The sequence below is a fragment of the Jaculus jaculus genome, chromosome 3, assembly GCF_020740685.1.
Source record: "Jaculus jaculus isolate mJacJac1 chromosome 3, mJacJac1.mat.Y.cur, whole genome shotgun sequence".
NCBI lineage: Eukaryota > Metazoa > Chordata > Mammalia > Rodentia > Dipodidae > Jaculus > Jaculus jaculus.
In genome coordinates this window covers 89,752,154-89,778,109 of record NC_059104.1, presented here as the reverse complement: position 1 = coordinate 89,778,109, position 25,956 = coordinate 89,752,154, and the positions used below count along the sequence as shown (strand labels likewise).

At 40.0% G+C, this 25,956-nt stretch overlaps 1 protein-coding gene across 2 annotated transcripts; it reads left to right on the top strand.

Moving 5' to 3' along the window:
- Positions 1 to 2,022: 2,022 nt before the first annotated feature.
- LOC101596489 (von Willebrand factor A domain-containing protein 5A-like) lies at positions 2,023 to 25,956 on the top strand. 2 transcript variants are annotated; one of them, XM_004670558.2, is made up of 19 exons: positions 2,023 to 2,062; positions 3,914 to 3,971; positions 4,090 to 4,292; positions 4,807 to 5,029; positions 5,149 to 5,324; positions 5,570 to 5,684; positions 11,473 to 11,642; positions 11,877 to 11,965; positions 13,494 to 13,638; positions 14,297 to 14,376; positions 16,819 to 16,933; positions 17,687 to 17,851; positions 18,120 to 18,220; positions 18,370 to 18,608; positions 19,842 to 19,913; positions 20,002 to 20,151; positions 20,882 to 21,012; positions 25,101 to 25,227; positions 25,731 to 25,956. In XM_004670558.2, exons 2-19 carry the CDS (start codon positions 3,929 to 3,931, stop codon positions 25,808 to 25,810), a joined length of 2,424 nt encoding a protein of 807 aa, XP_004670615.2. In that variant the 5' UTR covers positions 2,023 to 2,062; positions 3,914 to 3,928; the 3' UTR covers positions 25,811 to 25,956. The 2 variants fall into 2 exon arrangements, with proteins under 2 accessions (XP_004670615.2, XP_045001624.1); XM_045145689.1 differs by lacking the exon at positions 2,023 to 2,062 and adding an exon at positions 2,760 to 2,819.

The window sequence follows — 25,956 nt, the reverse complement described above, 5'->3', positions numbered from 1 at the left end:
CTTATATGTCTGGTTATTCAAAATTCCCTTCCTTTTCAATGAAATTTCCTAAGGGTTATATTTTTTCTTTTCTTTGTGTTGATATAAGACCAATGTGTACAGCCTGCTATTGCATATAGAAACCTAATAAGTACATGTTGCCTAGATGAATAAATTACAGGTTTCTCTATAAAAATCTTACCTCATTAAATCATTTGTATAAAATGAGTGAATATACCCATTGTGTTTGAACATAATGCAAATGTGCACATGAATAAAATGCATTCATACTTCATGTTCATGGTTTTTCATGTGATTGCTCATGAGATAACCATTATTATATGTGTTCTTGTAGATAGCTTCACATTGCTGGGATGAACATCTAAACCAGTTTATGGGAGGAACAAGCTCTATTTCAAGCTTACAGATCCAAGGACAGTTCCATCAATTGCAGAAGAAGCTGACTCCCTTTCATAAATCTAAGCAGAGAGAGAAAAAAACACCACCAGCCAGCAGACACCAAAAAACTACAAGCACAAATTCACAAACTGGCAGCAAGCAGTACCCTGAGCTCCGACTTTTCTGCATACCTTTGGGCTGAAATTCAGATCTACCCCCAGTGACAGGTACACTGTAGCAGGAATCTGTCTGCTGGGAGTCTGAATCTGCAAACTCGATTTTAATAAAATACATGAGTCTATGAGGCCATACATTTATACCATATATGTATTCTCTGTTTCTGGTAGTTCCCAGCCAACTCATATCTGCCCTATGAACAGTTTAAGGCTTTCATTCGACCACACCAGAGGTTGAGCACTAGTCACCTTGCCAGTTTATGACTTATGCTGTTCAGATACATTGGGCAATGGAGAGCAGTTATATCTGTGAGAACTGTGAAGAACTATACAAAATATGCTTTTTACCCAGGGAAAGGATAGCTCCTTCTATTTGTTTACCACATATAAGAACGGCGTTTCTATTAGTAGTAAAAGAGAATGCATGTTTACACTGTTTCATTGGATATTTGCATATGTTCATATGAATATAGTATCACCCAATTTGATTAATTGTACCTTAAAACAACAAAACAAGATAATCAAATTTGATTAATTATACCTTAAAACAACAAGATAGGCACTTCCTTATTCTAATTTTACACATACAAGAACATACATTTTACCTAGGCAAAATTATCATAATAAATATATCACAGAGATCAAAATCAAGGTGAATTGCCGATCCATGTATTATCTTGTTAGTGCAAATTCTTCACAGGAAAATGTCAAACATTCCTTAATGTCCATGTTGACTAAAAGAATTAGTTACATATTTCTCCCAAAATATCTGTTATTTAATTAATTAAATGCTTAATTTGAAAGAAGTGAACTCACTTCTACTCACTCATAATATCTAACCCCTAAATTTAATGGAACGTTATGTAATAGTGAGGATACAGGAAAGTTGATCATGTCTCATGTCCTGCAGCTAGAAAATGAGCATTGATCTTCTCAGCTGCTTTTATTGTTACTCTAATTTACGGTTTACCACTAGGATGAAACACTCATGAAGTGGTCCATACCTGGAAGCCTGAGCCCTAGGTACTGGATATTGTCCCACTGAACAAAGTGTGTATGTCCTTACTCTAGTGATAAATTAGAGCCATTAGACTCAACTTAGGAAATAATACACACAACTTTGTTACTAACAGGACACAGAAAAATCCTTGGTAGTTAAGCTCATTAAAGAAGTATACAGTGTTTATTCTTTTTATGACACCATTGCATGTTTTTACCCTGAAAAGTAAATTACTTTCCTTTGCATATTACCTAATTGCTTCTTTGGGCAGACTGGACAAAGAAGAAGGCAAAAATAAAGCCACATATTCTTAATGTAAAGGCATTCCTGTCTTTCCAACAAGACTGTTACAGAAGTGTTGACTATATGGTTAAGAATTTTCAGTCAATCCCTTAGCTATGCAATTATTACTTTATAGCTGGTCCCTAGAATGAGCAGCATTTCCTGTAAATTTTGTCTGTTGTTAGTTTCACTTTATAGCTACTCAGAGCACTGGAACTTCCACAAGGTAGGTAACTATATCTCCCTCTTCCAGAATGGGAAAGATCCTATCTGATGCATCTGAGGAATAATGCAATCCCATTTCACTAAACCCCACAAACTATTGGAACTCTTAACTATTGGATCTTTTTCTAACTACAAGTCCAGATGGGGAATTAACCCTGGTGTGTGTTCTCTGAGGTTTCTGCAGGTTGAGGATATACGGGAATCTTGTGGGGGTCGCAGGAGACCATTCACCCTGCTTTCCAATGATCCTTGTTAGATCTGATTCTTTGCAAGTTCTCTTATACTCTCCACTCTCTCCCTACCTTCATTCCTCCTCTCCCTCCTCTTCCCATTCTCCTCATTCTATATTTCACTTTCCCTCTCTTTTCCTTCTTCTGTCCCAGATGCTTTCCCAGTTTTAGGTGAATCTGTCCTGTGGAAATGCAGCTTACTGATCCACCTCCCCCAATCCATTGTGGCCCCTAGCCCTTTTATAGCAAAATTGAAGAGGCTGCAGAGGTCCCTTTTGTAACTATTTGAGCACTAGAAGTCTGGAATCAGAAGTCTAAGTATTAAATCATGCCATTTCCATTTCAGCCTCCTCAATCTACAACCCTAATCTTCTTCTTGGCTGGATCCCAAGTTCTCCATTTCTCTGTAGTTACAAACTGCAGTGGTGTGGCAGCTGACCCACCCGATTCCCTGCCTGCATCTGAGCTGCTCACAGCCCTGATTCTTACAGGTCTCAGGACCCAACCACTGTCAGCTCCCCTGCCTTGGTGAGAATCCCTCAACCTAGCTCCTCCAGGTGAATTAGGCTCAAGGCTTCGACTTTCCTCATTCCAAGGGCCAGTTTCTATCCTAAACACTGCTGGGCTCCTTTCTAAAGTTCTGTCCTGAGAAACAAGTAATTTGGCACAAACTGATTTGTATTGTACTGGGAAGGTGGGTAGGCAGTGAAACTGAGCTAATTTTGCTTTAGGAGATATTTGGTCTAAGGTTAGAATCAGGAAACATAGACTATTTCATTATAGAGGACCTGAGCTGTCTCTCTCCTCTCACAGCCACCTAGGGTGAGAATTTCCAACCTGAGAGCTCTGCCACCTGACATAGTCAACGTTTGGGCTGTTGTGTTCTGGGGTGAATCTCCTTGCTATAATGTTATTCTGTGAGGAGGCTCGGGGGCAGATGCTGTGCCCTGTGTGTTTCTTCTAAATCTCTCTACATGACCTTCTAGATTCTGTCTTCCATGTGTTAGTAATTCTGCTCCAGACTGTTCCTAGATCCCAATTTCCCTTAAATAAACCTCATGATTCATGATTTTTTTTCTTAAATAAACTCAATAATTTATTATTTATCCTTCTTGAGACTGTTTTTATCATTTCTTTGTTAAAAATAGGATAAGGTCCCAATATTGGGGTTTATAAATTTGACCTTCTGACCCCTGAAATCCTGCATCAATATCATCAGTGATGATATGTCTTCTCTGGGACACAATCTAGCCTTGTAATTCCTCATAGAGAAATTCATATGTAAAATTCAAGCATTACAGTTATAACTTTGGAAAAGAACAGTGAGGTTCAAGAGGGTTAAATTATGTTCTCTATTCAGTTGTTCATTAAACACGTTTTGAAAGTGGAACTGCTGTTTGAAGTAACCTCAAGGTGTTTTAGAAATTGTCTCCTTTGTGGACACTTGGGGTGGCATTTAATATGAGCCTCACCATTGGCATCTCTGTCCCCTTCTCACCGAGTTTCTACTTAACTCTAACACTGCCTTCCTTCAGCCACAGAGCCGCACATAAAAAAGCTTCCAATGTTGGATTATGTAACTTCTGTCATGGCTGTTTGCTCATGCTTTATATTTTCTACAGAATCACGGTATCACCATGGAACATCTCTGTGGCTTGCTCACTGGCCACAAGAATCCTGGTAAGCCTGACTCATAACTATTAATGCCAGGCTAGTTTTCTTTCCCAGCACAGTTACTAGCCTATGGGCAGAACTCTTGTACAGTTTGTTGAACTTCTGAACATTAATCTCACCTCAGTTCCACTGAAGAGCATTGCTGTGGCCTTGTCCATCCATGACTTTGTGGCTGGTGTGTCTGCAACCTTAAACTACGAGAACGAGGAGAAAGTCCCTTTGGAGGCCTTCTTTGTGTTCCCTGTGGATGAAGACTCTGCCGTCTATAGCTTTGAAGCCTTGGTGGATGGGAAGAAAATTGTGGCAGAATTACAGGACAAGACAAAGGTCCAAGGGATAAGTACATTATCTCCCCTTTCTTGTTTTATTAATGTGTTTTTCTTTCAATACTTGGTCACCTGTAAGTCATGAATGCTGTTGTTGAATGCTCTATCTTTCATTCAGTTCTAACTACTATTTGCAGTTGGAACATGTGGGGTTAGAAAATCAGTTAGGGGTTGGAGAGATGGCTTAGCAGTTAAACACTTGTCTGTGAAGCCTAAGGACCCCGGTTTGAGGCTCAATTCCCCAGGACCCACATTAACCAGATGCACAAGGGGGCACACACATCTGGAGTTCATTTGCAGTGGCTGGAGGCCCTGGTGCGTCCATTCTCTCTCTCTCTCTCTCTCTCTCTCTCTCTCTCTCTCTCTCTCTCTCTCCCTCTGTCAATCTCAAATAAATAAAAATAAACAAAAAATTAAAAAAAAAAAAAGAAAATCAGAGTAATGGAGTATAGCTGTGAACGTGACAGGACCCATGGCACTTCTTCCTCATCTGACCACTCACACTGTTTCTTTAGGCCCATGAGAACTATGAGGATGCCCTCACCCAAGGTCACCAGGCTTACTTATTGGAAGAGGATGACTCATCAAGGGATGTCTTTTGTTGCAATGTTGGGAACCTCCAGCCAGGGTCAGAGGTAGCAGTCACATTGAGGTATGTGCAGGAGCTGTCCCTGGAAGCAGATGGGGCCCTGCGCTATGTGCTCCCGGCAATCCTCAATCCTAGATATCAGCTTTCTGGTGAGTATCTCTCCCCTTTGAATACCAATTTTAGAATTACTAAGGAAATTTTCTCAGCCTTATGAGTATGTAGAAAAGTTGTGACAAGGAAAACAAAGCTCAAGTATCTTTTCTTATAGATAAGCCTTCAGAAAGTAGCCTGCAGATGAAGACTCCTATGGTCACTTCGGAGGACCTGCCTTATACCCTTAGCATGGTTGCCACCATTAGCTCACAGCATGGCATTGAAAGGGTCCAATCCAACTGCACTTTGTGTCCTACTGAGTACCTGGGAGAGGATAAGACTTTTGCTCAGGTGATTAGTAAAAGAGCGCTGTTTCCCCACCAGTCCCCGGTGCCATCCCAGGTCTACCTCACCTTCTCTGGCCATTTAGAGGAAGATGCGTTGCCTTTCCTTCTTTCTTCCCTTGGGAGCACCCATCTCCTTTCTGCTTCTGGCTGTGCTCTATAGAGTGCTCTTGAAGTTCTTAAAGCTGATCTTGGACTCACAAAAATTCAGTAGTGGCTCTAACATGGCTCCTCTGTTGGTCCCCAACTCAGGTTTCCTTGGCTGAAGGACACAAGTTTGATCGGGATGTGGAACTCCTGATTTACTATAGTGAGGTGCACAGACCAACTGTAGCTGTGGAGATGGGGATGCCTGAAATGAAACCAGGTATCTTCTGTGTCCCTTTATACCCTACAAGGAGGAAGCACAATTATTCTTGATTCTCTCTCTATCCAGTATCAGCTAGAATATATTACTATGAAATTCTGAAAGATTGTTTTTGTGTATGCAATTTGGCTTAATAAATAATCTGGGGGTTATGTCTTGAACTTGTTGGAAAATTTAAATAATATAAGGAAAGAACTTATATAAATAATTGACAAGAGAAACACAGTTATAAGTGTGTGACAATAACTGATATTGACAGCAGTGCATAAAAAAATTAACCCTGCAACAATTTTACCTGTCAAATGATTGAAGATGTACAAATCTAAAAATGACTTATGCTTTTAGAGGCTGGGGCAAAAATATTGCCAATTCTTTCAATAGCCAATTTGCTATGTGTGGTGAATATATGTTTTTGTCAACTCCAGTATTTGAAATATTTCCTATGAAATATTCACACGAGCTTAATGTGAAATAGATATACCCAGTTATTTTAATAATATCACACATTATTAAACAATTAAAATGCAATAGTTGGAGCTGGAGAGATGGCTTAGCAGTTAAGGTGTTTGCCTGAAAAGCCAAAAGGCTCCTCAGGGCTCAAGCACTCAGATGCACAAGGTAGCTCATGTGTCTGGAGTTCATTTGCAATGGCTAGAGGCCTTGGTGCATCCTCTCTCTCTTTCTCCATATAAATAAATAAATTTGAAATGTAAATATTCTGTTCCATCAATAACATAATAACATAGATACTAAAATAAAGTACATTGAAAGATTGAAATAACTCATGTAAAATACCCCAAAATGGGAAGAGGCAAGTCAGTCATACAAACAGATGTTTAGCACTATAAAATAACATCTAAACTAGGAAAAGAAATATATAAGTACATAACAATTATACAAGTAGTAATTAGGCTTAGATGAACAATAATTTTACTTTCTTCATCTTTAAATCAATATCTTTTACTGATTAATTCATTATGCCATATTTGTTATGCCTCTGGAAGTTTCTTTCTTTATACTGATTATTTTTATACTGATTATTTTTATTTTTATTTATTTATTATTTTTATTTATTTATTTTTGCTTATTGTATTATTTTGTATTTAAAAAATAATTTTTATTGGGAACTTGAATATATGAACATGAAAATTGATCATATTCTCATCAGGTTATCTTCTTGTGTCCCCACTCCATGCCACCGTTGCACTGAAGCCCCTCTTCAGTGGGGTATCACTAATCACTGTATGGTCATGAATGCACCAGTCAGTTCCTGTGGGGAGAACAATGGTTCACAGTACTTCTCACCCTGTGACTCTTACATTCTTTCTGCCTCCTCTTCCACAGTGTCTGCAGAGACTTGGGGGAGAATGTTAGTTTTAAATTCTAGGCAGCCTCTACATTGATGACTTTGGGGCAACTCAGTATCTACCAACATCTCCATAGAGGAGATTCTTTGGTTAACAATGAGACAGTACTCATATTTAATCTATGTCTTCCTCTGTAATGTTTCCTGGGCCCTGGAAGGTATGATAGAGATGAGACTTGACCAGGGCTAGGCACTTAGTTTTCTCTTATTCTCATTTTGATCCATCTCGGGTGTTCCCATAAAGCAGGTCCTCTAACTAAGAGTGAGAGTAGCATTGACCAGAAGAGATAAAAACATACATTTAGAAGAATTTGATGAGCATAACTTCTTAATTTAGCCAAAGAACAGTAGAAACCTCCCTCTAGGGTCTATGACCTACCAAGCCATAGACTTATGACTTGGTTCTCAGTATTAGGCATGAATTCCTTGACACTGAACTGGCCTAATGTCCAATCAGAGAGCAGCTCATTACTCTCCACAGTTGTGTGTCACTATTGCATTTGTGGATATACTGTGCCTGGCTTGTTGATTTTGTGGCTTGCAGGATCCACTGTTTGTTACTACTGTTGATGATTTTAATCCCCCAGCAGATGGCATAGTGCTTTCCTGCACTATGACCACTAGCTGGCAGTTCCATCTTGATTTCTCAATGTTCTGTAGGCATAGCCTTTTGTGTCTTAAGCAGTTGGTTCTTACATTTTATTTCTGGTGGTAATTAAGTGCTTCAGCAATGGCTTGGATTATTTTGTGGGTATCCTGGACCTCCCTAGCCAACAGCTGACAGTAACATATTCAATGGTAAGGAAAAATGAAAGTATGAAATTCACAGAAAAGTGGATGGATCTGGAATATATATATATATATATATATTTAATCTAGGCTTAGAAAAACAAACACTGCACGTTGTCTCTCATATATAGACCCTAATTTGAAACAGTTGCATTTGTTTATAAATTGCAGTAAGCATCAGAAGTACTTCAGGAAGGCAGAAGTAGGTCAGGAAGCTCAGATGATGTTATGTGAACGGAGAAGCAGGGAGGAGGGGATAGTAGACAGGCAAGTGGAGGGATATAATACAGGAGGGAAGGGTCTAGAGGGACAAAGGAAAGGGATACACAAAACTAAAGATGGTGTGAATAAGTGCTATAGAAACCCACTTCTTTGTTGCTTAATTAAAAGATACGACTCAAAAAGAGAGCAAAAGAGAGACAGTTTGAGTAGAAGTACCCTACTGGGGCAGAGAAAGCTTTACTCTAAAACCATAGGCTGTTGTTAGCAAGACCCAGTGGCAATTTCTTTTTGTAATTAAATAAATATAGGTATCAAAGTTACATTGGTCTGTTTTTACAAGAACAGTTTTGTTCAACAAGCACCATCATCCATCTCCCAGTCTTTCTTTGTGCCATAGTGTCTTGTTTTGATTTTCTCTGCTTTTCATGTTTCATATTTTTAAAAGTTCCCTGAATATATATGTATCTTTCCTTATAATTGTCCTTGCTACTACTAAAATTGGAATAAACCGTGTAAGTGTTTTGTTCTCTTAAGCCTTCATGTATCACTGTGTACTCAGTTGCAAGGACCATCACAAGAAGCAGGGAGGATCCTACGACTTCTGCATCATTTTCCACAGTCCACATCCTTAGGAAGAGTGACATTCCCAGTGTGATAGCACTTTAGGAAGGTTAGGTTCTTTCTTCTATAACTACAAGTTCTTTGATTGTGCTTCTCTGAAGCTGATTTTTCATAGGCTATCCCAAAGTTCCATTGGCAATAAGAGGCCATGTTGACTTCATGTTTGAGCTCACAAATGGGTGCTCTTTGGTTTGCCCTCATTGTTCAACCAGTTTTCTTTCAGAGCAGCTATTCATTTCACTGAGGGAATCTTGACCTCCTCTGAGTTTGCTGCAACCAGCTGCTCTCCCAGGAGTTCTGTGCTCTGTCTTGGTATATTTGTTGTTTTTCTTTTCTTTTGGTGACCATCTTCTTGGATGCCTATGAGATATTCTAATTCTTACTTACTCAGGATGATTTTAATCTACCACAGAAACTTTATGATTTTATATAAGAACCAAGTCTCAGATTTTTTCCCTTCTAAGAAATTCCCCTGATCCCATGAAGATTTTCGTAACTCATGACCACATATGCAGGCCATTAGAGGAAGAGGAAATAGCAGGTCACATTTATTAGTCTTAAGAATTCCTTCCATAGGGAGCAATCAAATCCTGCTTCTTAAATCTAGATTTTTGCCCCAGATGTCTTGCTTATTTCATATTCTTGAAAACACACATGCAAATTTATACTGCTTAGATCACTAAAATCCTTTAATGTTGTTCCGAATGAAGCACAACATTACATGGTCAGAATATTTTATATTTTAAATTTAGAATCAAAGGATTTCCTATATTAACAATATGTTGGGGGGGGTGAGCTGGAAAGATGGCTTAGTAGCTAAGGCACTTGCTTGTGAAGCCTAAAGACCAAGGTTCAATTCCCCAGTACCCACATAACCCATCTGGCACATGGTGGTACATATGTCTGGAGTTTGCAGTGGCTAGAGGTCTTGGCACACCCATTCTCTCCCCCACTTCTCTGTCTCTCTTTCTCTGCCTCTCTTTTTCTCATGTAAATAAATAAATAAAATATTAAAAAAGATTATGACATGTTTTAAGATGTAAATCAGAATTTAATAAAAAAATTGCATAAAATAAAATGAAGAATTTTTTTAGAAATTATAATTAACAGGGACTATTGACATAGCACAGTCAGTAGAATACTTAAGGTGCAGTCAGGTGCACATTGCTGGCAGAAATCACCCAACCAGGAGCAGGTTGTGGTCCTGCCTCGGGCACCATGTGGCCAGCTGGACTTCTGCTGCCATGCCTTCCCTGCCCTGATGAGATGCATTCCCTCAAACCTGTAATCCCGTCTTCTTAAGCTGGTTTCTGTCACTTATTTGGCCCTAGCAATGAGTAAAGCAGCTATTACAAGCAGGTAATATGTATGTAACAATTTTGTCAACAGGGTAGGCACATCATTATTTTTCACTTCTCAGTGCATTGCAAGATCCATAATAATTAACTGTATCTCTGCTTGGTGGGAGGGAACTATTTTACTAATTGAAAAAAAAACCTGATATTAATATCATAATATATAGATATCAATAGATAGCTAGATATCTAAATAATGGCTACATAATTTTTCAAGAAGTTGTCTCAAATATTTACTGGGGCATGCCTGTTTTATTACATATCATGTTTGAGTGGTACAAAAGCAATGGGTAACAGATTTAACAGACCCCAGTCCTGCAGTTATAGAATTCCATTGGTAATAAGAATTTAAGACTGTCATTCTAAAATCAATTCCTTGAAATTATTTAGTGGTACTCAATTCTGTGTCCTTTATTATCTAATTTTTTTTCTGTTTTATTTATTTATTTGAGAGGGACAGACAGAGAGAGAATGAGGCTGATAGAGAGAGAGAGAGAGAAAGAGAGAGAGACAGAGAGAGAGAGGGAGAGAGAATGGGCACGCCCGGGCCTCCAGCCACTGCAAACGAACTCCAGATGCGTGCTCCCCCTTGTGCATCTGTCTAACGTGGGTCCTGGAGAATTGAGCCTTGAACCGGGGTCCTTAGGGCTTCACAGGCAAGCGCTTAACCGCTAAGTCATCTCTCCAGCCCTCTGTGTCCTTTTATATTGACTGACCTGGAAACTAGAGTTCATTACTATCCAACCATAAATATTTCATTTTCATCTCAATTCTAATGCTACAAATTCTGCATGAACTTTCACTTGCTACTAAAATTAACATCACAGGTAAGACAGCTTGGAAAACTTATTCAAGTAGCGCAGACTCTTGATCTCCTCAACACTATTGTGAGAACTTGGCTCTTAGAGTCCAGCTCCAATGCTAAGATTTCCCTTTCTTCTGAGGAGTGTCAGGTGACTACTTCATTGGAAGCAGAGGTACTGGTTTGGCATTCATGATGTTTAATACTCCTGTAATTTTTCAGTTTAAGAACTATGCACATGGTCATCAGTGATTTTCCCCCTAAGGTGAAATCAAAGATTGATTTCCCATTGGTTTGATTTGAAGAGAAGCTTTGACTTTGCTGAGTAACCTTGTCTGCGTTTTAGCTAATTCCGAAAAATGTTATCTACCCTAATATGTCCTATTCAATTGCTGCCAAGGAATTTTGCATGTGCTTGCTAATTCCTACCCTCTTTCCTGACTGTTCTGCTCCTGTCTCCTATGCTCACAAGTCAAATTCAGATGTATACAAGCAGACCATGCCTAAGGATTTGAAACAGAACTTTACAACTGCGCTTTCCCTGTTCTCTATAGAACTGATGATTGATAATTAGGGACTTTAGGACCCTTGAGTTCCCTTTGCTCTTACAGGGTTTTTACCCTTTCTGTGCAGATAGTCTGATGGGTGCTCCTTCTGCCATGGTGAGTTTCTACCCAGATATACCAGAAGTCGAGACCTCAAGGACCAGTGGAGAATTTGTGTTCCTTGTGGACCGCTCTGGAAGCATGGAGTTACCCATGAGTAATCACGACACTTCTCAGCAGCGCATAGATGCTGCTAAGGTAAAACAAGTTTCTTTTTCAGGAGTCATATACTCAAGTGAGGGTAAATTGGAGGGTATGATTAGGATCCATTTGGAGCTGTAGTAATGTTATCCCTCTAAGCAACTGAAGCCAAAATTGTAATAAAAGCTGGCATGAGGAAGAGTGACAGCCCTGGCCCTCAAGAGTTACAGTGGGGTCTGTGTGTCTGGAAGAGTGCTCTCATTCTCTCTCCTCATGCTCGCTCCCCTTCAGGAAACACTGATTCTTCTGCTGAAGAGTTTGCCTATGGGCTGCTATTTTAACATCTATGGGTTTGGGTCTTCCTTTGAAACATTATTTCCGTAAGTTTCTTTATTATTATTATTTATTATTATCATTAACAACATATTTTGTATGGATACATCATATGTTGGTACCCTCTTTTCCCTTATCCTTGCCCCCCATTCGACTGGGGACCCTCCTCAGTGGGGTTGCAGGTATCTGCATGGGATTGTGGACTATGCGTTGTGGGAGCAGCCATCAGTTTTTTGGGGGAAGCAACGCATCTGGGCATGATGTCTCAACCTGTGGCTCTTATAGTCTTTCAGTGCCCTCTTCCACAAAACTCCCTGAGCTGTGGCAGGTGTGTTTTAAGTCTATTTCAGTGAGGACCTCTTAGAAGCCTCTGAATCTCTGTTTTGGTAGGTGTTGAGTATCCTCAGGGTCTGTGTCCTTCACCCTGGCACTGACTGTCAGGTTTGCTATGGAAGCAGCACTCTTGCTCGTCTCCCCAAATCCTCTGTGCTTTTGAAGTGCAAGGAGTATTTTATGTCCTTGGGTCTCACTACCTTCTGACAAAGAAAAACAAACTCTCCAGTGGAGAGTGAAGTCAGCATAGTTTAAATGGGATAAGCATTACCAATTTAAGAATAATTTGATGAATGTAGCCCCTCTTTTAGCCAAAGACTAGTGAGAGCTTGATACTGGAGAACATAATCTTTGTCTCCATAGGATTCTGACCTGGTTCCAATTTGAGATATGGGTTCCTTTACACTGAGCAGATCTCTTAGCCAATCAGAAAGCTATTGGTTACTCACCAAGACAGGGGGCCACTATTGCACTGGTGTTTACATGTCAGGGTGTTTGCTTCTGAGCAGTTCAGACCTCTGCTTGCTCACAACCTTGTTAGCCACTTTCCCCCGGTAACTCACGTAGTCACGTAGTGCTTTCCAACACTAGACAAGTTAACTCTCTGGGGACTGGCTCTCTTCCAAGTTCCAACCAGGTCACTCCATGGTCTGTGTCTGCAGCATATAGTGTCTTCAGCAATAGGGTCTTACCTTTTGCCTCAGGGGGTAATCAAGTGCTTTGACAGAAACCTATCTTGTTTCGGAAACCTCATAGGTCTGTGCAATCAACAGCTCATTACGGGTAACAACCAATTTCTGGTACTGGGAGTTGCAGGCCAAAGACAAAAAAATAAATAAAAAATAAATAAGGTTAAGCTTCATCACACCAGCTGTATGGTCCTTCTTTTCAGGTGTTTCCTGCTTACTCCTGTTGAGGGTTATATCTTTTAGTCTACCTTCAAGGATAAAGGTTTCTATGGTACCAGTTCATTTTGGATTTAGTTTTGTGCTTGTTTAACCCCATCCTCCTTTTCCCCTCCCTGAAACTTTCATCCCTATTGTCTGGGCCTTGAGTTGTCTGTTTCTTGCAAAAGCTGTGGAGTATGACAGAAAGAAAACTCTTTAAAGCAGTCTTATTATTAAAGTGATTAGTGAAGAGTCTGCCTGGGCATAGGGATGTCTAGATATATTTCAGATGGAGTTTGATAGAGTGGCAGTGTGAGGCCATCATCATATGACTGGGTTCATCTATTTCTCACAGGGAGAGTGTGAAGTATACTCAGGAATCCATGGAGAAGGCAGTGGACAGAGTAAAGCTTATGTCTGCAGATCTAGGAGGCACTGAAATCTTGAAACCACTCCAGCACATTTACAAGGCACCCCCTATCCCTGGCCACCCCCTTCAGGTAAAAATTGGAACATATATTACAGAAGGAACAGAGAAAGTGAAAACTCTTAGGTACTAGGTTTTTTTTTCTGTCTGTTTTTTTTTTAATTTAATTATTTTTTAATTTATTTATTTGAGAGCGACAGACATAGAGAGAAAGACAGATAGAGGGAGAGAGAGAGAATGGGCGTGCCAGGGCTTCCAGCCTGTGCAAACGAACTCCAGACGCATGCGCCCCCTTGTGCATCTGGCTAATGTAGGACCTGGGGAACTGAGCCTCAAACCGGGGTCCTTAGGCTTCACAGGCAAGCGCTTGTCTGTTTTTTTATAATCTGAGCTTGAAGAATAGAGGAAACAGACTGTGCAGTTGGTCATCCATCATATGTTAAATAAAAATAAGAGAAAAGGAGACAATATTCTTCTTAACCCCATGAGGAAGACAATTTATTTACCTTCTTTTGTAGCCTTCTCCCAAAGCGTCATATGAACCTAGTATGAGGAAGGTCTGAAGAGACTCTGCTAGTATGGGGCAAGTGACAGTGGGATTCCAGGGAGCACATACCTGCTTAAAGAGGCTTAGATACTGTGAAAGCAGTGGGCTTCTGAAGGGCAAATTCTGGTGTCTTAAAGTGAACTTGACTGAGGCTTAATGAATGTTCTCTCTCTTTTGTAAACAGCTTTTTGTCTTCACAGATGGAGAAGTTGTTGACACATTCAGTGTAATTAATGAAGTTAAGTGTCACAGCAAGAAGCACAGGTATGAGGCTGTGCCATCTACTGGGCTGAATGGACTCCAGCAGTCCCATATAACTATTTCCACATAATATCAAGGTTGACCAAGTTTCTAAAGGGACCAAACAATTAAAGAATTTTAGTTTTACTGATTGCCAATTTACTTTCCTATAGAAAATGAAATGTAAAGCTGGGTGTGGTGGTGCATGCCTTTAATCCCAGCATTTGGGAGGCAGAAGTAGGAGGATTGCAGAGAGTTCGAGGCCACCCTGAGAATACAGAATGAATTTCAGGTCATCCTGAGTGAGATTCTACCTCCAAAAAAAAAGTAGCTTTTCAAGTAGCATTAATAATGCTGTGAATTCGTTATTTTGTAAATTACTGAAAAATGACACATTGAATTACAAGGTTTTATTATAAACTATTGAACATATTGTAATATAGAGAACCACACAAATAATAAAGTAGATGAACTATCATAGTAAACACCCTGTGAAGCTCCACACAGGTCTGGAAATAGAGGCTTAGGAGACCTCTCCCACCCTAACTTTCCTCCATCCCTTATTTTAAGTCATAGGTCATGTATACTTTTCCTGAACTAATTTGTTCTTGTTGGAGCTCACTAAATGAGCTGCACAGTATATTATATCTCTTTGTGTGTATTACTTTTATTCTCCACAGAATGCTGGGATTACAGGTATGTGTTACCATGCCTGGTATGAATAAAGGTTATTTCAATTTTTTAACTTTTTAAAAATGTTTTATTTATTTATTTGAGAGATAGAAAGATACAGATAGAGAGAAAGAGAATAGGCACACCAGGAATGTCTGGCCACTGTAAACAAACTCCAGATGCATGTGCCATCCTGTGCATCTGGCTTATGTATGTACTGGGGAATTGAACCTGGGTCCTTAGTCTTCACAGGCAAGCCCTTTAACCACTAAGTCATCTCTCCAGCCCTTTTAACCATTTTTGTTTTGTTTTGTTTTGTTTGTTTTTGTTTTTATGATCCATGCTTTTTGTGTTCTGTTAAAGTCTTTTTCTACCCTAGCAATGAAGATAGTTTCTTCTTTTGCTTTTAAATGGCTTCACTCTTGGCTCAGAAGTTCAGAGCACTTGCTGCTGCATAAGAATGAGGGCCTGGCAGGGCCTGAGACCACCCAGATTAGACTTCCCAAAACCCACATAAAATGGGGTATGGCAACACACATCAGTCAGCGGGAGGGAATGGGAGGAAACCATAGACTGTCCGGGGCTCACTGACTGAATGCTTTCAACCAGGCACTTCCTGCATGCATTTGCACGTGCACACAAGTGCATAAACCACACATCATACACCATATCACACACATGCACAAAGAGGTTTTTCTTTTATGTCTTTTACATTAAAATATACAGTGCACACTCAATTTTATTTAGTTATCTATTTATTTGTTTATATTTTAGTAGTGCTGAGCTATACCCCAAACTTTTACTTTTGTTTGTTTGGTTGCTTATTTTTTGAGGTAGGGTCCTGCTTTAGCCCAGGCTGACCTGGAATTCACTATGTAGTCTCGGAGTGGCCTCCAACTCATGGTGATCCTCTTACCTCTGCGTCCTGAGTGCTAGTCTACTTAATTTCTTATTTTGAGACAACATCTTACTAAGTTACACAGGCTGGCCTTGAACTTACTACAAAGCCAAGGCAGGGCATGAACATGAAATTCTCTGGACTTAGCTCTTGAGTAGCTGGATGAGAACCTTCCCATTAAGAGAGCAGGGGCCACCTTTCCACTCTGAGAATGGCCCTAACAGGCCATATATGGTGCTGGCACTGTGTCAGGCAGATGCTTATAGAGACTTCTGCATTTTCAGAGTCTGTTAGAACAATCAGGTGGTCAGACAGAGCAGAGCTCCAGTCCTGTCTCCTCAGTCTAGCACTGTGTGTTTACGTTCTATAAGTTCTCTGGGTCCCCAGTCTTCTTCTGTAAATCAAGCAGGATGTTGCCTCTTAGAAAGCTTAATATATTAAATTATCACTAATTTAAGGCATTTAGTGTGGGCCCTAAAATATAATGGGCTTTATAAATGATAGGGTTACCTACTTTTTCAGCAAAGTCATCTATCTCTTTGTGAGTTATTTTTTTTTCATTTTTAAACAATTTTATTTATTTTTAAAAAACATTTTAATTAATTCATTTATTTGAAAAAGAAAGAGAAATAGGAGGAGAGAGAGAGATAGAGCAAGAGAGAATGAGCATGCCAGGGCTTCCAGCCACTGCAAATGAACTCTAGATATTGTGCCACCTTGTGCATCTGGATTACATGTGTCCTGGGGAATTGAACTTGGGTCTTTTGGCTTTGCAGGCAAGTGCCTTAACCACTAAACCAACTCTCCAGCCCTCTGTGTGTTTTTGAACATTCCATGCCAATTTGATAATTTCACTATGTGAACCATTTCTAACTTTCATCCCTTTATTATTGCAGATGTTTTTCATTTGGCATTGGAGAAGGAGCCTCCACCAGCTTAATAAAAAGCATTGCACGGGTATCAGGGGGCACTTCAGAGTTTATCACAGGCAAGGACCGCATGCAGTCCAAGGTGAGAAACAGTCCAAGTGCCCAGAGGTGGGAAGTTCAGAGCAAGCGTAATACAGGTTGGGAGCACTGCTGCAAAGGCAGAGACCCATTTTGCCTGGGGACACATTTTCCCATGGCCACACGTCTTGGGCCATATATTGGTGGGTCTACTTGTGACTTTGTTGAAAATGGTTCCAGTGCAATGTCTAAAGACTGGCAGCTGATTGTGGTAGCTGGAATCCAAAAGGTGAGATGGTGAAGTAGGTGGAGGCTTTTGTATTAAAGACTAGGGACAAATAAACTAAAAGCTTTTGTTGCTATGTCTGTGATTCCAGGTCTGCTCTCAGATCTGTTCCAGTACTAGCCTTATCCTTCATGGCAAGGATACAAAGCAAAGAAGGAACAAGTGTGGAGTTCTAATAGGCTATAATAAAAGATAAATTAATATTCCATTTTATTCCTTTTCAAAAATGGAAGACTTCTTTGATTGTATTTCTCAGCTTCTCTTTTGCTATTTATTAACATCTCTTTCCCCATTCATTTCTGTAGGGGTATCCTTTCCCATACATTTCTCTCATTCATGTTTATGCTTTTAAATCTCTCAACTTCACATTCCCCATGTGTAAAGCAAGAGAAATAATGGCATTTTCCTGCCTAACTCTGGCCATCAGGCATAAGAACATGTATCATGTCTTATGTTCCGGATAGACAGTAAGCCATGGTTAATATCTTTATCATTCTTCCTTTGCTGACTCTACTGTCTTATCTCCATCAGGTTCTCAGGACCCTGAAGTTTGCTCTGCAATCTACTATAGAGGACATCTCTTTGAGCTGGGATTTGCCTCCTGATCTTTCAGCTAGCATCCTTTCTCGAGAACAGACTGTCCTGTTCAGGGGTCAGAGGGTAATCAACTATGCCCAGCTGACTGGGATAATGCCAGTAAGTCCTCATTCATGTTTTTTTTTTTTTTTCCTTTTCTCAGTGTAGGGGTTATTTAAGCAGTTTTATTGATGCAGGTAGGCAGCTCAGTGACAGATGGCACTTGCCTAGCAGAAGCAGCCTACCATCATATCAGGACTGTTTCATGCTGGGCTACGTCAGTCCTAGTCAGAAAGCAGACTGTACTGAACTTGGAAGCCACCAGCATCCTCACTTTTCTCTTATTTATCTGTCTACTTCATCAGTACTAATCTCCTCTAATTTGTAGCAAGGGGAGGCCTCAGGAAAAGTATGCCTCAGGTACACCCTCCAGGGCAAGAGTTTTGAAGAAAATGTGACATTTTCTCTACAAGCCAAAGCTGATGCAAAGTAAGATTCCATTTACTTTTCTCTTGATTTTCTTTATTTCCACCCTTACGCTCAACCTTCTTTCCTATTTCCCTCTTACTCATCTGTGTTCTTCCTCAGTACTTGACTATATTTATTTTTCTTGATGTCCTTGGAATAATTTCTTTCAGCTTCACCATTCACCGTCTTGCTGCAAAGACCTTGATTCAGAGCAAAGACCTGGGTTCCTATGAGACCTCAGAAGGAGATAAAGAAGAGGTGTTGAACATCAGCACTCAGTCTGGAGTCCTCAGCTCATTCACGGCTTTCATTGCCATAAACAAGGAACTCAACCGACCAGCGCAGGGACCCCTCGCTCACAGGGAGATCCCAAGACCCATGCTTTGTGCAGTGCTCTGTGAAAGTATTGGTAGGGACTCTGTGTTTTATCACACTAAAATGTTAACAAGTCCTGGGTGACTAGAACATTATTTAACGGGAAATTGGTGAAAGTTTCTTGAGATCTCTTGTTTCATTTATCTTCCACATCTAGCTAGTCTTAACTTTTTCTAGAGGAGAGTTATGCCCCATTGGGAGAGAGATTAATACAATGGTATAGAAGAACACAGGGTATATTACAATATGGTAGTACTTACAAATAATGAACACTCAAATGGTTTAATTTGAAGCTGATTTATCTTTTGGATAGTACATAAGTGGCACGCAGATGGCTCATGACTAGCATGAACCTAAGATGATTAGAAGAGAAGATCTGAGGAAAGCACAGATCTTAGAGAGCCACCAGCGGAATAAAGGGAGAGGGGAAACAGAAACAGAATCATTTCTTCTGCAGGGCTGAAGGTCTAGTAGTTTACTTAGGTACCATTTTTCAGCATGATCAAACCACTTAAGAACATCACAGCTTTTTTTTTTTTTTTTTTTTTTTTTGGTTTTCAAGGTGGGGTCTCACTCTAGCTTAGGCTGACCTGGAATTCACTATGTAGTCTCAGGGTGGCCTTGAACTCACAGTGATCCTCCTACCTCTGCCTCCCGAGTGCTGGGATTAAAGACGTGCTGCGCCACCACGCCCGGCAAGAACATCACAGCTTTTGATAACAATTCCCCTAGTTCACAGTCACTTCCATGTAAGAATGAAGGAGATAGAGTGGAATCATTTATAACCAGGAATCTTGCTAGATGGCATGCAGTGGATGATGGAAAGTGACAAAGAAATGAGGGTTGTCAGTAGTGAGAACATGCGGAAGGTAACCAAGGAGAGGGAAGAAGTGAAATGATCTCAGACAGGGACACTGCTAACCCCCTTTTTGAAACACAGATCCTTGGAATATGGCACACTGAGTAACAGCCTTCTGAACGAACAGAAATAAAGCTTAGTTAGGGTTTTTTTTTCTGTATTAAAACTGAGATGTGGCAATGATTGTTTGGCATGTGACTGGGGTTTCAGGAGTTATAAAATAATGTATAAGGAGAATTCCAGTGGTGAAGATGTGTATACTGGCAATGCTCACAGAAAAATGGTATATCATGGGTGGTAACTGAGGCTGATGGGTATAGGAGGGTGCATGTCTCTAACTGTAGGCTTTATTTACTGCAAAGAGCATGGACACTTCAGTCTCAATATGTGTACCTGTGTTTTTCCCAGAATCTGAAGAGTCTGGATTTTTATGTTCCTCGATGAGTGCGCTTGATGAGGATGTGGTACTCCAACAAAACGGTTAGGATCCCTAGGAATCATGATACTTCAGCAGCCTGACTGAACTACTTTCTAGGGGCATTTTCTCAGTAATGTTTGTTTGTCACAGAATTACTCTGTGGAGGTTCTGGACCAAAACAATTCCCAGTTCTGAAAACAACTAAGAAAAAGAGATCCAAGTTTTTCAGGCAGAAATATGATGAGATGGAAGATACAGAATTTTCCACCAACATGGACAACTTGCAAAATGACCACAAAAGTAAGATGTCCTTCAGATTGTTTTTGTTTTTTAAATTTCTTTTTGTTGTTTTTTCAAGGTAGGGTCTCACTCTAGCCCAGGCTGACCTGGAATTCACTATGTAGTTCCTGGAAATCACTATGTGGCCTCAAACTCACAGCAATCCTCTTTCCTCTGCCTCCCAAGTGCTGGGATTAAAGGCGTGCACTACCACGCCCAGCCTTATATATATATATATTTCTCATAAATTTTATATATATATTAATTTATGAAAAAAAATATATAAATATACATATAATACATATATATATATATATATATATATATATATATATATATATAATTTATTAGAGAGAGAGAGAGAGAGAGAATATGGGTGCTCCAAGGCCTCTAGCCAGTGAAAAACTCCAGACACATGTGCCACCTTGTGCATCTGGCTTATATGGGTACTGGGGAATTGAACCTGGGTTCTCAGGCTTTATAGACAAATGCCTTAAGTGCTTTATGAGTCTAACCTTTTACTCCACTAGGGCAGGGGGTCAGTCCACTTTCACAAAGCCCCTTGGCCATTTGTGCCTAAATAGGCTGCCTATAGGTGGGTCCTGGCTCCATCAGAACTCTATCATTATCTTATTGAGCCCCTCTGGTCCATTGGATATCCTAGATTTCAGGAGCTCCCCTCCAAAAGGCTATCTGCCTAGTAGCTTTATAATTTTCGTTATTTTCTCTGCTTTTTGGTTTCTCCTCAAAGCTTTTGGAGAGAATGAAATGGTGCAGCTGGTTTCTCTCCAAAAGGCAAATGGCTCATGGGACCTAGATGAAGATCTGGCCAAGGTCCTGGGTACCAGTTTGGAAGACATGCAGTTTGCACACCCTGCCAAGGTGAGAACCACAGTAAACAAAGGCATGAGTATGTTTCTTATAGAGTTAGGCCCACAAGAAATATTGGAATTTATTGTGGACCACCTTCTGAAGAAAAAAATATAGGGATGCATAGCTGAAAATAACTTATAATAAAATAGAGGATGACTAATTTTTTTTTGCTTAAGTTAGAACAGAAAGAACAAGGAAGTAATTGGTTTGCTAGTGGCAGATCAGGGTAAGGTTGATAGATATCAAAGGAGAAATTAAAATCCTTTTCTGTTTTAATCTTATTCCCTAACAATCTTAGTTGTGAAAATAAAAGTTATTGTGCTATTACTCTGCACCACACATGAAATTAAGTACTTAACATTCATGCTTTAATTTGTTCCACACTCAAGTTAGATAAGGCAGGTCCTATGCATGCTGCTATCTATCAAAGAAGAAAAGCATGATTTCAAAGGATTGACATCCTGCCTGGGCTGGTCAGTGGAGATCTGGATTTAGCTTCAGGCCTACCAGTCTTCAGAGCCTCCAATAATAGTGCATTATTGCTTCATTTCACATTAGAGGATGTGGTCCAGACTAGGAAAAGTCAAGTGAATCCAGGATATGGGAAGAATTAGTAGGAAATGACTTGTTTCAGATGTCTGTAGCCATGCTGAAGGATATCTTTTTCAGAACTATAAGGGAATGTGCTGAATCTCCTAGGACTATTTGAAAATGTGTTCAAGCTGGGCATGGTGGCACACGTCTTTAATCCCAGCACTTGGGAGGCAGAGGTAGGAGGATCGCCATGAGTTCAAAGCTATCCTGAGACTACATAGTGAATTCCAAATCAGCCTGAGCTAGAGCAAAACCCTACCTCGAAAAACCAATGGCTCAGGGAAATCTTGCGGAAGAGGGGGCAGAAAGAATGTCAGAGTCACATGTTGGGTCATGATTTGCAGAGACATTTATCACACCAATAACTGGGGGCTAACTCCACAATGCAAGACCCATTTTCATTAACAAGGAGGGTCTAATGGGAGGGGGTAGATCAAAGATGAGCCTAAATAATGGTACCAAACTGCCTGTATTTACTGAAAAGAAAACTAATAAATTAAATTTTAAAAAAAGTGTTCTGTGAGACAGATTCCAAACTGTTAAAAAAATATAATTCTGAATTTTTGAAATGTGAATAGTGATAAAATAAAAAAGATATTTTATTTATTTGTATTTTTTTACATAGATTATAGTCTTCTATCCTTTCTCGCCTGGCCCTATATCCCTAAGAGCCCTCCTCAGTAGGGTCCTTAGTATTCCCTGTGGGATAACTAGAGACTCTGTTAGTTTCAGTGAGGGTGGGTGGCTCTGTCTTAGAATATTTCTATCTATCCTGTGGCTTTTAATAATATTCCCACCCCCTTTCCTGCAACAATCCCTGAGCCTTGGGTGTGTTAACAGTTTGTTTTTTTGTGTTGAGTTCTCTGTATTTCTGTTAGGAAGTATTTCAGTTCACCTCTGTATTTGTTACTGTTTCTCTGGAAGTGGTTACCAGGCTAGCATTGGAAGCAATACTCTTAATGCAAAGCAATTTTTTTTATTTTTTGTTTTTTTGAGGTAGGGTCTCACTCTAGCCCAGGCTTACCTGGAGTTCACTATTTCATCTCAGGGTGCCTTGAACTCATAGCGATCCTCCTACCTCTGCCTCCCAAGTGCTGGGATTAATGGCCTGCACCACCATGCCTGACTTTGCAAAGCAATTTTATAATTACACAGTCAATACTGTTTGCTCGACTCCAATGGGCAGTTGAGCCTTTGAAATAAAGTGAAGGTAATTGAACAGAGGTTGTTATGCTGTGAAGCCCATACTAATTAAAACACAGCATAAGACATAAAAACACTTACATCATATTGACTATGTGTTAAAATGATAACTTTTTGAGCATTTTCTTTAAATAAGATTCCTTACTTGCTAGATGCATAGTTTACCAGAAGAACTCATGCCTGGCATGCAGGAGGCCATAGGCTCAACCCCCAGCAGTGAAATAAAGTGAAATAGAAGACAAGTTCTATTTTTTTACCTTTGAGAATGTGGCTACTAAAAACTTAAAATTATAAGAGCTTAGCATTGTTTTTCTTTTAGAAATAATGCTTTAAACCTGAGATTAAATTAAAGAATGCTCTAGAAACCATTGTAAGAAGACATAAGTGTCACAAAGTTCTAGCCTAAACTCACTTAGGACAAGGCAGGTCCGATTGGCATTAACTTTTTTGATACAATAATCAACAAATCAAGGTAATTAAGAGATCTAGTGTGTCTAAATTTCAATAAGGAGTATGAATTTGTAAAATGATGGATCTATGCATTGACTAGGAATTATTGAAAGTCAGTATCACTGAATAATGAATTGATACCAAAATGAAAGCCTACTTTTTTTTTTTTTTTTTTTTTGCTTTTTCAAGATAGGGTTTCACTCTAGTCTAAGCTGACCTAGAATTCACTCTGAATTCTCAGGGTGGCCTTGAACTCGTGGTGATCCTCCTGCCTCTGCCTCCCAAGTGCTGGGGTTAAAGGCATGCACCATCACACCCGGATGGAAACCTACTTTTATGTGCACTAAAGTCTGAATTTTCAGTGTTCCATATGATAATTATAATGACGTATAGACTGAGGATTTCTGTTTTCATCTAATAAAACTTAAAAAAAAAATGTTAAAAGAATAAAGATCCCCAAAGATCTCTGAACAATGGTTTGCAAGTTATTAATGAAAAGCAACAAAAATATATCCAGCAGAAATAAATGTCAAGAATTATTTATGTTTCTTAATTATCAAACATGAGTAGAGAAGAAAGGTAAATTGACATAAATCAGTTGCATTTGGCAATCAAAGGTTTTAGGTGGCTGCAGATTATGCCAAGTAACTGATTGGAAAATTGGTTAGTAGAGGCCACAGGACTTATACTCTTGGGTTGTGATGAGATTTCAGAAGTCATTTTCCTCAAAATGAGACCATTTTAGAAGCTATATTAAAACAAACAAAAATTGCTGTGATTGTTAGGCTTTGAGCAGGAGAGCAAAATTCTTTCTACTTTTTTGATATAAGTAGCATGTCCTATGGAAGAGGAGAAGAAATGGAAGTGTGATCTAAACCAAGACTCTTCAGAGAAAACATGATAGTCATCTGCAAGTCTACAAGGTCCCAATGGCTGTGGATCAGTGATAGAGTAGAACAGAGAACCCAGATTTGATGCCAATATAACAGGAAGAGTTTCCTCCCTGATGTGCTTTCGCCTACACTCAGTGAAAATAGTTTGCTATCTGGCCAAGGTCTTCTTCTGATCAGAGTAGTGACCTCCATTCAAACAACTCAACATTTGCTGGAAGGCTAGCTGTGCAAATCATTTCACTGTTATAAGATTCAAATTTTAATCTTGGAAATGTGATTATTGATAATTTCTTGTGTTTTCAGGGGGAGGGTTAGGACACAGATTAAAAATAAACATACTTGGGCTGGAGAGATGGCTTAGTGGCTAAAGTGCTTGCCTGAGAAACCTAAGGACCCATGTTTGACTCTCCAGGTTCCATGTAAGCCAGATGCACAAAACAACACAAAGGCACAAGGTCTCACATGCGCACAAGGTGGTGCATGTGTCTGGAGTTTGATTGCAGTGGATGGAGGCCCTGGTGGACCAGTTCTGTCTCTCTCTCTCTCCCTCTCTCTCATGCTTGCACACAAGCATGCAGAAAAAAATGGCTAGTCTGTTGGGCTGGCCTCAAAAGAAAAATAAAGATTCTTCATAAAATGAGGGAAAACATGCATGCTATTTTCTTAGCACAGCTATGGAAACCCTGCCTGTGGCATTTCAAGGTTTTGAAGATTATTCTAGTGATTCCTCTGGATTTTAATAACTAAAACCTTTATAAGTGACCATATATTGTTCTAAGGCTCCAGCCTGGAATTATGCTTTACAAGGAGTAGACAGGGGTACAGAAGAACTAAGTAAATTTAATCTAGGTACAATTTATGGAATGGTGAGGAAGGAGGAAGAGAAATTCCTAGCATCCATTTAAGGGGCTTCCTGTCCCAGCCTTGTCCTCAAGGAAGCCTCTGTGTATCTTGCAGCTTGTGGACTCCTCAGGCTGGGCCACAGTGCTGGCTGTGCTGTGGCTACATACTAATGGCAAGGACTTGAAGTGTGAGTGGGAGCTTCTAGAAAGGAAGGCAGTTGCCTGGATTCGAGAGCATGCAGGTAGGAGCACAGACCCTTCCCTTTCTTTTTCTCTTAAGAAGCCAGATGTCTCTCCAAGCCTGGAGAAAGGTGACATTAATGAATCTCTATTGTGACTTCCCACTATGGTGGCTCAGCCCCTTTATACCCGCCCCCCCACCTGCACCAATCCTTTTTAATAGAGGGTGGGAGGAGGTGAGAGCAGGAAGGGACACAGATGGGAATGTGAGTGGCAAAAAAGACATGGAGTGGCAGTTAACTCTCCCTCCAGCACTGAGCTAAGTAATAGTAGCCCTGGACCTAGAGCAAGTACTTTTGGGTGTTCATTATCTCCCTACACCTGAGTGTCCCTTGGGTGAGATAAGGTTAAAGGATTATCAGGCAGGAAGGAGACACAAAAAACATATTACTGAGAAAAATAAAGCAGGATTGAGGAGAGGTGACCAAGGAAATTGAGAGAAACTGGGGAAGCCTGCATCTCATCTGCTGCCTGCATCCCTGACTCCTGTTGTTTCTTCTCACAGGTTCTGCTGTGCCTGTGCTTGTGGAAACTGCCAATGCTTTCCTGAAGTCATCTGTGGATCCTGCTGTCTTTACCTCCTGAGGACACAGCCATGAGAAGAGGTGTGCCTCCTGGCTATGGCCACGGGCCTCACTTTCCCCTTGGCTGTGATGGGGGTTTGTGTTTTACTTTTGTCCTATCTGTTGCCATTAAAAATAAAAGTTAAAAATGCCACCTTGTGCATCTTT

Coding starts and splice junctions, on each gene's coding strand:
- LOC101596489 (XM_004670558.2), top strand. CDS start 3,929: ATGGAACATCTCTGTGGCTTGCTCACTGGCCACAAGAATCCTG. Junction 3,972..4,089: donor CACTGGCCACAAGAATCCTG/GTAAGCCTGACT, acceptor ATCTCACCTCAG/TTCCACTGAAGAGCATTGCT. Junction 4,293..4,806: donor AATTACAGGACAAGACAAAG/GTCCAAGGGATA, acceptor CTGTTTCTTTAG/GCCCATGAGAACTATGAGGA.